This window comes from Eleutherodactylus coqui, chromosome 10 (assembly GCF_035609145.1).
Source record: "Eleutherodactylus coqui strain aEleCoq1 chromosome 10, aEleCoq1.hap1, whole genome shotgun sequence".
Lineage (NCBI taxonomy): Eukaryota > Metazoa > Chordata > Amphibia > Anura > Eleutherodactylidae > Eleutherodactylus > Eleutherodactylus coqui.
In genome coordinates, this window is record NC_089846.1 from 37,384,602 (window position 1) to 37,395,947 (window position 11,346).

The following is an 11,346-nucleotide window of genomic DNA, read 5'->3' on the forward strand; positions in this document are numbered from 1 at the left end:
AAGACGCGATGACGTCATTCTGCATGCGACCGTGAGGGAAAGGTACCGCGCATGCGCAGTAGGCTGACCTTCCGGGGACAGAAGCAGCCATGCCGGGGACCGTGGAGCTGCCCACGGCGGAGGAGCTGTCAGTGAAGGAGGTAGATAGACTGTGTATGTGAGGTCTGTGCAGTGCGGGGGTGTTTAGGGCTCCTGCTTACTATGTCTGCAGCTGGGACATTTACTGATATCCCACCTGTTTCAAGCCTTGTCCTGCAGACACAGTGGCAGATTTAGGATACTATCAATAGCAACCAATCACAGCGCAGCTTTCATTGTACCAGAGCAGGATACAAAATGAGAGCTGAGCTGTGATTGGTTTCTAGGGGCAAGTAAGGCAGTTTTCACGCAGGCGGACATGTGCAGTATGCTTTTTTTTTTGGAGATGACCATGTAATTTCTCATGGGCTGCAGGTATATCCAGACCATAGAGAACAATGGGCTCTGTCTTGCGAACATCCGCTGTAAACTAGATCATTTTGCGTTCTATTTTCTGCAAGCGGGTTACGCAATTCCAACACGCTAATGTGAGCGGAGCCGTGTAATTCAGCGCATTAGATTGATCCGCGGATCATATGCGCACGGAATCTGAAATTAGAATCCGGTTGTGTGAGACCGGCCTCATACTGTTTGTGATGAGATTGCCATATCGTGTGTGTATACTGTTATCTGGCCCCCCCGGTACCTTTACAATCCTTTATGAAGTTTTCCTGCGCTGTATTAAAATTAGGCGAAAAGAGTCAGATTTTAGTAAAAGAGCTTTTCTCCGTGGCACCAGGCAGGCTGACCCCCGGCTCTGATGGAGAGGAGTATTTATTTGTGCGGGCTCTCGCACAGACGGCTTCCACTGACGTCAGTGGAAGTCGCCCATCCCACGGCCATTCTGCAATCATTGCAGAATTGCCGCGGGAGCCGCATCATCGCCATAGTGATGGCGAAGCATCCTCTGCACTGCGCATGCGTGACGAAGCGCAGGTCGGCACATCCGCAGTACAGAGAAGACGACGCCGGACAGATACGCAGGGATCACCGGACGGGTACCAGGTCGATCTCCACTGCGGGATTCCGCTTGCAGGGTCCGTCCCGCCCGTGTGCAGGCGCCCAAGTCGGGGCATTCCCGGAATCATGTTCTATGCTGTGGATAGGTGGTAAATTAGTAATCAGAGGAATCTCGGCACTAAGACCCCCACTGATCCCAAGAACGGGGTTCCCATTTCTCTCCCTCCTCACAGTGACTCCACAGCAAGGAGGAGCTTGAATGGAGCCGGGTGCTTGTAAATGAATGGAGCTGCACAGAGCACTCTCGGCTGCTCCCATGGATAGGCGATAAAACATGATTTTGGTACAACCTTTTTAAAGGGTTTCCAGAAACTGCGCCAATCATTGCAGTGGACTGTGTGCGTCTGGCATTACAACTCATTCCCATTAAAGGGGTTTTCCATACCAATACTATTATGACCTATCCTTGGGACCCCAGCTGATCGGTTGGAGCGGAATCAGTTGGTTCGAACCCCTGTGTAGTGGCTGGCGCTGGTAATTGCAGGTGCAGCTCTCATTAAAATCAATAATGGTTGCGCCTACAGTTACCAGCACCGGCCACTACACAGGGGTCCGAGCCAACTGATTCTGCTCCATAGTGTGTGGACGCCTGATTAGCTGATTGGCTGGGGTCCGCGACTTGGGATCCCGGCCGATCAACTATTGATGAGCTATGCTGAAGGTAGGTCATAAATGGTATCTGCATGGAAAACCCCTTTAAGGTGTAGTGGAGATGGATGCGGTTCCAAATGAGCTCTAAACATTAATTTAATAAACTCATTAATATAGTAGAGCTCTGTTTAATGACAACGCTGTATGTGGGTGGGTTGGCCGATAATGGCCTGCTGGGGCGTCCTATGGATGCCATGTTATTACAAAGGCCCGACAGCAGTATCCAAGGGAAACCTTGGGGGTCCGTTTACACGCAGCAGAAGAGGTGCGGATTTTCAGCAGTGGAAAATCTGCATCAAATTGTGCATCAGTTGTTGTGGATTTGGATGCAAATTCTCAGCAGACGTCATCCCTTCAATTGATGGGGAGATATGGGCTGCGGATCTACATGGCAGGTCGCACCGATGGCATGGATTTTGATGCAGATTTTCCGCGGTGTTCTGCTGTGTGTGAATGTACCCTAAAGGATAGTAGACCACATTAGACCAGCTCCTCCCAGTTGTCATCCGTGGAGCTACAGGGCTTCAGAATGTTCCTTGCTTTCCCACTTGTTCCCACCCGTGTCAGGGCTCGTTCACACTGGCGTCTTGGCGTAGAAGGCAAAGAGCAGCAAGTATATAGCGAGGTCACAAAGTAGTCCTCCGTGCCGTGCTACATTAGACATGATTTTGATGGAAATTGGCCATGGTATTTCTGAACTCTGATATGAATGACGTTTAATGAGGTCTGTTGGGGTTTCTGTTAAATACATATACACTCCTTGTCAGAAACAATCCCTCCCCTAGACGTCGGAATCCAATGAAACTCTCTGTGTGATTGTAATGTTGGTATAAGGGATTACATATCAGAGCAAGAGGAGAATTCATTGTGGGAAGCTGAACACCTTGAAGGGAGGCTCTAGTACCCTGTTGTACCGCCTCTAGCTTAGATACAAGATGTGATACGGGTGGGCATGGAGGCTCCAGTACCCTGTTGTACCGCCTCTAGCTTAGATACAAGATGTGATACGGGTGGGCATGGAGGCTCTAGTACCCTGTTGTACTGCCTCCAGCTTAGATACAAGATGTGATACGGGCGGGCATGGAGGCTCCAGTACCCTGTTCTACCGCCTCTAGCTTAGATACAAGATGTGATACGGGCGGGCATGGAGGCTCCAGTACCCTGTTGTACCGCCTCTAGCTTAGATACAAGATGTGATACAGATGATCATGGAGGTTCTAGTATCCTGTTGTACCGCCTCTAGCTTAGATACAAGATGTGATACGGGCGGGCATGGAGGCTCTAGTACCCTGTTGTACTGCCTCTAGCTTAGATACAAGATGTGATACAGATGATCATGGAGGTTCTAGTACCCTGTTGTACCGCCTCTAGCTTAGATACAAGATGTGATACGGGCGGGCATGGAGGCTCTAGTACCCTGTTGTACCGCCTCTAGCTTAGATACAAGATGTGATACAGTTGATCATGGAGGTTCTAGTACCCTGTTGTACCCCCTCTAGCTTAGATACAAGATGTGATACGGGCGGGCATGGAGGCTCTAGTACCCTGTTGTACTGCCTCTAGCTTAGATACAAGATGTGATACAGATGATCATGGAGGCTCTAGTACCCTGTTGTACTGCCTCTAGCTTGGATACAAGATGTGATACTAGTGGGCATGGAGGCTCTAGTACCCTGTTGTATCGCCTCTAGCTTAGATACAAGATGTGATACGGGTGGGCATGGAGGCTCTAGTACCCTGTTGTACTGCCTCTAGCTTAGATACAAGATGTGATACAGATGATCATAGAGGCTCTAGTACCCTGTTGTATCGCCTCTAGCTTAGATACAAGATGTGATATGGGGGCATGGAGGCTCTAGTACCCTGTTGTTTCATGAGGGGAACACATGTGGCTGCAGGATGTCCTGAACATTTCGCTGAGCTGTCATTGTCCCTCATACCGCTACTAGGGGGGACCGACTGTTGTATGTGATGGCCCCCCAGCGAAGACAGGATTGAGGTCTCTACACACGAACACACCCGTCATCTGTGCCCAAATTAAACCTGGACTTGTCACTGACGACACCACTGCAAAGGGGGCCGACGATGGGTGTCAAAGGCAGTACATGTAATGGGCGTCATGAAACCAAGTGTCCTTTAACTAAGTGCCTGGAAATGTTTCAGTTAGACACATGAAGCTGTAATGATGGCGCCACCGGTCACTGGATGGTGGACAATGAAACAGTTGGAGCTGCTCGTAGGTGGTGGTTTGTAAGGGGCATCCTGAGCCCGGTCACCTTGTGTGCCCTCACACATCCACTGGCCCCAACACCTCCTAACAGTCTGGGCAGAACGGCCCAGGTAGCCTCTGAGAGCCCTTTAATAGGCTATGGGGTGGAACCACTTTTAGGGCCTCAAGTAACAAGACCGTTCATCTAATCACTACACAACTCTAATCATTTGTATATCTGCCTGAGATGGAACTGCATGCTGAGTTTGGTAGCTAAAGGACAACTTGTAGGTGCTTGCTTTGTGTGCGTGTGTGCGTGCGTGCGTGCGTGTGTATTTATATTTTATTTGTGCAGTCGTCTGCAATTCTCTTCTTGTGGTCATAAATACTGGAGCATCAACCGACTCCATTTAATTTGCGTCATTCTGCTGGGATTCGCCAGCCTCTGTTGTAGATGGAGCGAGCACATGGCTGCCATAGATCTTCATCTCAAGAGCAATTGTGATTACTTCCCATGTTGTGGAATTTTCTGGCGCTGTATAAAGATTATTATTTTTATTATGTATGTCGGTATTGTCTCACCAAGAACAGAATTTAATGTGCTCTCTCTGTGCTAAATCCATCTAGGTGAAGGTAAGCTCCGCGGTGCTGAAGGCTGCAGCCCACCACTATGGGTCCCAATGTGACAAGCCGAACAAAGAATTCATGTTGTGTCGCTGGGAAGAGAAAGACCCAAGAAAATGTCTGAACGAAGGCAAAAAAGTGAATGAGTGCGCCCTGGACTTCTTCAGGTAAGGCTCTGGCAGAAGTGGGATGTTACTGCAGATCTATCGTTGTATACAAGGACACCACCGGAGAGCTTCACGCTACTGTAACTCGGATGGGACAACAAATGTATGCATGATATATGATGTTTGACTAATAAAGAATACAGCAGACTTTTGTCTTTGGTTCATTCATGAGGGGAGCACGTCCCGTCTCCTCCGCCACTCTCACCGGTGTCTGTTCTGCTGCTTGTCAGCCATTGAGAGGGGCTACGTCACCAACTGATGTGTCTTTGATATGGTGAATTTTTTTATTTTCTGTTTTTACTTATTTTTAGCTAATTTCTTCTGTATTCCTACTAGTCACCCCAAAGTTTTTCAGGCTTCCAACTTGCCACGCCGATTCCTGCATATTTTTAGGCCCAGCTGATCACATGCCGTCTAGATTTGTGACTGCTGAAGCAAGTGATGGCCACAACAGTCACGAGCCTAGGTGGTATGTGATCTGCTGTGCTCAGAAATATATGGAGACTGGCAGCTTGAAAAGTTGGTCATGCATGTGCAGTTGCCGTTTAATCCCTGACCCTCAGCTCCCAGTCTACACAGCAAAGCTGAATTAAAAGTGAGCTTCAAAAGACTCAATAACCTTGAATATTAGGGGAAGTTTCTGTATATTTGTTTGGGTAGAATTAAAATGTTTTTTGATCTCGTGCTTGGGTTGTATTCAGAGAGCTGTATGCGAGTTGTGCCTGAGAAACAAAGTGGAGTTTGCACAGGACAGAAAGAACGGCTGTGGGAATAGCCTAATTGGCTGTAATGGGTCTGTGTGCTTTCCATGGAATACATGGAGAGCGCATGACCCAAATATACCGTCTGAAGGGGCCTTTAATAATGTACTTCCTTTTTTCCCAGGAAAATTAAAGGTCATTGTGCCGAATCTTTTACTGAATATTGGACTTGTCTTGACTACACTGGCTTATTGGAACTCCGTCACTGTCGCGAAAAGCAGCAGGCATTTGACAATTGTGTCCTTGACCAGCTTGGTTGGACGAGGCCAGACCTAGGAGAATTGTCTAAGGTGAGAACTTGTGAGTCTGTCTGAAGAGTAAGGTACATCTCCGCTCATAGAATAAATCGTGTGCTGGTCAGTGTTCATCATTCCTTCAGGTTTTAGTTATAGAAACGGTGCTGAAGAACTATTGTTACTGTAGACAGGACATGTATCAGTGCGTCTGAATTAATAGTTGTGTAGAACTTTAAAATATTCATTTTACCATTCCTTTAAAAGTGCAAAATTAATCAATTTTGCAAATGATCTTCAAAAATAATTTCCTACTACTGGGTTGATGCAAACTCTGTGCAATTCCTTTACATGGCTGGCTGTGCTGTTGCTTCTGATACAAGTGTCGATAGTTCCTAACTGTCTACTGTATGGGCTTCACAGAGAGCCTGCTCTGTGTTTGCCTTCCTCCCCATTCTTGTATTCTCTCCTGCAGGACCGCTACAGCTTAAGGCTGCGCCCACGGATTACGCTCTGTAAAGCTTTTCATAGGATTACTATGCAAAGCACAGCGTCGGCATCCACGAGCGGAGAATCACAGCGACTCTCCGCTCACGGGATTTAAATAGCGATATTCCGCCTCAGCTGTGGACCTAAGGCCCAGTCACATCTGCCTCTGGCATTCCTGTTGATTTTTATTTATTTTTTTTCTGTTTTTTTTTTAAATTTCACTTTTGTCTTTCATTTGCATCAGTTCCATTAGTAGCGCGGTCTGCAGTGCTATTTTTACAGTAAAAATAACATAACCTAACAGAGTTTCTATTTTTTCCTTTACATTTAAGTCATTGAGAGACCGAAGCAAGCATTTGCTTCCATTATTACTTCCGCTGATTTACTTTCCCCACCTCTCTGACTCCCCTTGGCCGCTCCTGTCACCATCACGTGGGTCTTTGTTCACTTTCTGGAAGCACAATCACATGATCTAAGCATTTGACCACTGCAGCCAATCACTGACCTCAGCAGTACAAATGCCAACGCCAGGGATTGGCCACAGGATGATCAGCTGCCAGGAGGCCGGCTGAGACTGATGCGACCGCGACTGGAATACATTTTTTACTTTATGATGTTTAGCCAGCAAATGGGTACCAAATTACTGTAAGGTCATAAAGAGGAGCTAATTACTCAGGCTCCATGTACACCCTGTATAATTACGCATTTGTGTATACATATACACTACAAGGGTGCACCTGGACAGTTTTTTTCTTTTTTTTTAATAGCTGGTGATGGCAAAGGCAATGCTATATACGTATATGTACAGCGTGGCCATGTACTGCACGTCACAGCTAGTCAGTGGTAGGCACACACTTGCTGATTTGGCTGTGACTATTTGAGTACTGTTGCTTAGCATGGTCCCATTTCCCTGCACCCTGTGTACTGGTAGCAGTCAGCAGAAGATATGCACTAATACTGAGTTGTCTACAGAACGCATGGAAACTGGCATTCTATTGAGTGCCAGTGTTAGTAATTAAAGCAAGTCATGAAATTTTAATACTTCCCTGTGGGTTGTATGCTACTATGAAAATTCAGTATTAGTACACACTCCGCTCGTGCTTTGCAAAAACCCGCACCCCAGCTTGCCACTGTTTATTTATAATTAAATATCTGGCGGCAGGTCACAATAGCTACTATACGATATTCTTTTTTAAAAGTATCAAACTTTTTGTATTTGGGAATGGTACCATCAATGTATTCATGCATAAAAAAGGAATCAATGCATTAAAATGAATGAGAATTGGCCTGCAATACCAACCCTGGCCACTGCCGTGGAAACGGAGCTGTCTGCTTCCTGCAAAAATCGTCTCAGTACACGAGCGCATTGAATCAGACAACAGCTGATCTGTTAGGGTTCTGGGCGACGGACCCCCGACAGTCTACTGACTGATGCTAGACCATCAATAGTTTACAGCTGGGCAACTCCTTTAGTGTCATCATCTCAATATGTAGCTCAGTGCAGTTACATACATTTCACAGGACTAAAAGAAAGAAGTCAGTAAATATCAAATTTATAATAAATGACATCCGAAGCTTAAACATTGAACATTTATTGAGTAGATAAAGCTAATGATGCCATATAAAGCTCATTACATCTCATCTGGTCCGGCTTCATCGGGATGTTCTATGGCGGGTGGATAATCTTATTTTCCTGCTCCTTATGCTTGGCATACACATCTACAATTTTTTTTTGTGTGTGTCATTTTAGCCCTGTGAAGCCCACGGACAGGAAAAAGGAGACCGACAAGTATTTCCAGGCAGATTAGTAGCCACTTAGTCAGTGTGGACATCGGTTCAGTGGTCTTTCCAAATGTATTTAGAGGCTGAGACTTGTTTCCTTTACTGTGGCTCTTGTTCACTAGATAGTCAGCGACTGCCATTGTCTCTTCTGGCCCTGGTGTCTCCTCAGCAGAAGTGGGGCACTGTCCCGCCATCAAAGTACTAATGACCACTTGTCCGTCCGTGAGTGAGTGAGTGAGTTACATGCTCTGCCCCCTGATCACATGACGGTGATGTCATCGCAGGTCCTTCAATATTTTGACCAACTCCAGCAGTCATCATAGGACCCTTCAGTGAGCTACATTTGATGAAGTCCTTTACTATATTATAAGTGGCCATTGTGCCACCAGAAACACTAGCACTATAAATAATACTAATAACTAGTTCTGGGTATATAGGGAAGGTGTATTAAAGGGGTTGCTCAAGTTGTACCATATCTGGAAACCTCTTCTCCATGCACTCGTGTAACAAACTGTCATATACCCGCCTTTCCCCACTGCGTCCTGCGATGATCCGATCTCTGGCAGCTGCAGTCCCGCCCAGTTTTTTTCGTGACCTCACAGGGGCTGCAGCCAATAACAGCTCAGCAATCGATTGCACCAAAATAGTGTATAAATGCACAGGAAACCTGTGTTCTCACTGCATATTAATGCACAAAATCAATGGGATTTTGTGTTTTTTGTTGTTTTTTTTTCTACACTCCCAAAAACAAAAAAACTGCCGATGGGCAGAAATGCGCAAGGAATCGGCATATTTCGGTCTGAATATGCAGCGTATTATTGGACTTAAATATCCATACTCCCTGGTGAAAGAGCCCTAAAACTGAAGCTGTGCTAAGAAACTCATCCAGAACCTCTTTAGATGTGGACCTCCTGTCATATTTACACTGCAAGAGCAGAAATTTGTAATTGGCACCTAAACTTGTGGTATTTTCTATAGCGGTGTATGAAGGTCTTATTGCCCAGCCACCGAGAAAGTCTAATTGGCTCTTAAGGTTTCTAGTATCCGTCCATCCAGGGCGACTGCGGTGCTTTGTTAAGCTGCAAGTGCATGCAGAAACATACCGCAGCAATGTTTGGGAGCAGCCTGCAGCCCTCGCCGCCAGCTATTGTATATTGATGATGTCCTGGTCAAGTATTGACTGACCTTTAGTTTGCTGTTTAACCTCTACTTTATTGATAATCTGGTAATGTTCTTTGGTTTTAGATTCCTTATTTGCAGTTTATTTCTACTACTCCTCATTATTTTCTCATTTTAATAAAATTCTATTCTGTAGTAGTCAAACATATTAACGAGGACTTGCCATGGGATGGAATTGAATCGGCATGGCTTTGCAACTGCTTCCCCACTGGCAAGATGGCTTCCCTTCTCCTCCCCCAGTCAGCGGGGCCACAGCTTCTGAGCCATGCAGCCAGCACCACTGATATTCTTCCCATGATGAGTTTTCTTTAACCTTTCATCGAATGTCCATGTTGGGTGTTTAAACTCTATTTCTCACTTCTATTCTCTTCCACTTCAGGTGACAAAAGTGAAAACTGACCGACCTCTCCCAGAAAATGTCTTTCACTCAAGGCCAAGACCGGAACCAAACCCTCCCATTGATGGAGAATTAAAACCATCCAAATATGGCAGCAAGCTCTTCTTTTGGAACTGGTAGATGTGCCCCTCCTAATGTCTATCCAGTCCCGGTCTTATGTCCATGTTTTAGTATCTATTTGGGAACAGAATAAAATAATGAAACCTATTTTTTTGTGCTGCTGTTTGTATTGCTGTACTCAGGTCTGGCAGGAAGAAAAGAAAATGCCCTCTGCAGCTTTTTTTTTAGACTCGTCTTCTACCTCGCTACTTGGATCCAAACTTCTGTATCTAAATGGACAATGGTTTATTTTTACAGCTTTCAAATTGTATAATAACACACTTTTTTTTTTTTCTCGTTTTTCTTTTAGTCCCACTAGGGGACTTTACTATGTGATCGCTTGTATAATGCACTGCAATTGCAGTGCAGTGTGCCATCAGCATTTTCCTATTACACCCTGCCTCTGGTGTGGCTAGCTAAATATGGGCGTACTACAGATTTTCTGGGCAGTGATAAACAGGGCATCAAGATTAATTGGTGGGTGGGGGAGCTGTCCCTCTGCTCTGTTTGGGGACATCAGAACTTCCAAACTGTGGCATTAAAGGTAGATGAGAGAAGTCAAAAGCAAGGACATATAGTGGAAGGGGCTGGTCATTGAATGGAAACCGGTAGAGAAGACACCTCTCTATCACTGGGGTCAAGATGCTAGACTGAAGAGTCTCTGGGGACAGGGCTTGTCTGTGGGCATTGGTGTCTCCAGTCACTGTGCATTTCCTGGTATATGTCTGTGCATCACACCTGGCCTTCCCGGTCTTCTTGCCAGCAGCCGGTGCATTCCCTGTTTCCTCTCGACCTATGAGCTTGAAGACTCATACGTTTACCATAGGTCAGGGACGGATGCCATATAATATACCAACATTAGTACACTAAAATATACTGGCCAGACGGAGGCCAAAGGGCACTTCTAGCCTCCATCTGACTAATGGACCTTTATGAACATGTTTGGTGCCAACCTTGGGAGCTTTCCTGGCGTACACTCTAAATATAAGAATGTAATGTGAACATAACCTAAAATTTTAGCTGTAATGTGTTAAATATCTTGCTGCTGGAGGGGGGCCTATGAGCTAACTAGATATCAGCTACAATTAATGCCAGTTTCTAGTATAAATCTGCTGAGACCTAAGTAGCCATGCCCCCTAACACAATGCCCTGCCTACTTTTTAACAAGAAAAATGGCCCGACCAGTGTCAAATTGCAAAAAAACCAACAAATTTTGCATAAAAGATGATGTGCGACAAAATGTGCAACTTTTCTACGGCAGTAACTTGGTGTAACACATTTAATAAATGTGCCCCATGGTATCTAAAGGCCCATTTAGACATGTCAATTGCTCAAAAGACGGCTTTGAGCGATTTTTGAGCGATTCTTGTTGTGTCTAAATGCACGAGTCGTTCCTAGCTCACTTCAAGTTTTCTTGAATTGAGCGATCAGCTGTTATCAGCGCAGGCTGCTGTTATCACAGCCGACTGCGCTGATAAGAGTCTCTGTGCCTATGTCCTGCTGTGAATTCACAGCAGGGCACGGCTGTAAGCGAGCAGAACAATACAGCTGTTTGCTTATGCAAAACAGCTGTATTGCTCTATTAGCGTCTGTGGCAGTGTCCCGCTCTTCCTGCATAGCTATATAGTAGCTACTTAGCTTCTATAAGGTATGCAAA

At 45.7% G+C, this 11,346-nt stretch overlaps 1 protein-coding gene across 1 annotated transcript; it reads left to right on the plus strand.

Annotated features, from left to right (window-relative positions):
- The first annotated feature begins 12 nt into the window (after nt 1-12).
- NDUFA8 (NADH:ubiquinone oxidoreductase subunit A8) lies at nt 13-9,797 on the plus strand. Its single transcript, XM_066580824.1, has 4 exons — nt 13-140; nt 4,586-4,749; nt 5,635-5,800; nt 9,573-9,797. Exons 1-4 carry the CDS (start codon nt 90-92, stop codon nt 9,708-9,710), a joined length of 519 nt encoding a protein of 172 aa, XP_066436921.1. The 5' UTR covers nt 13-89; the 3' UTR covers nt 9,711-9,797.
- Nucleotides 9,798-11,346: the final 1,549 nt, after the last annotated feature.

Coding starts and splice junctions, on each gene's coding strand:
- NDUFA8 (XM_066580824.1), top strand. CDS start 90: ATGCCGGGGACCGTGGAGCTGCCCACGGCGGAGGAGCTGTCAGTGAAG. Junction 141..4,585: donor AGGAGCTGTCAGTGAAGGAG/GTAGATAGACTG, acceptor AAATCCATCTAG/GTGAAGGTAAGCTCCGCGGT. Junction 5,801..9,572: donor ACCTAGGAGAATTGTCTAAG/GTGAGAACTTGT, acceptor CTTCCACTTCAG/GTGACAAAAGTGAAAACTGA.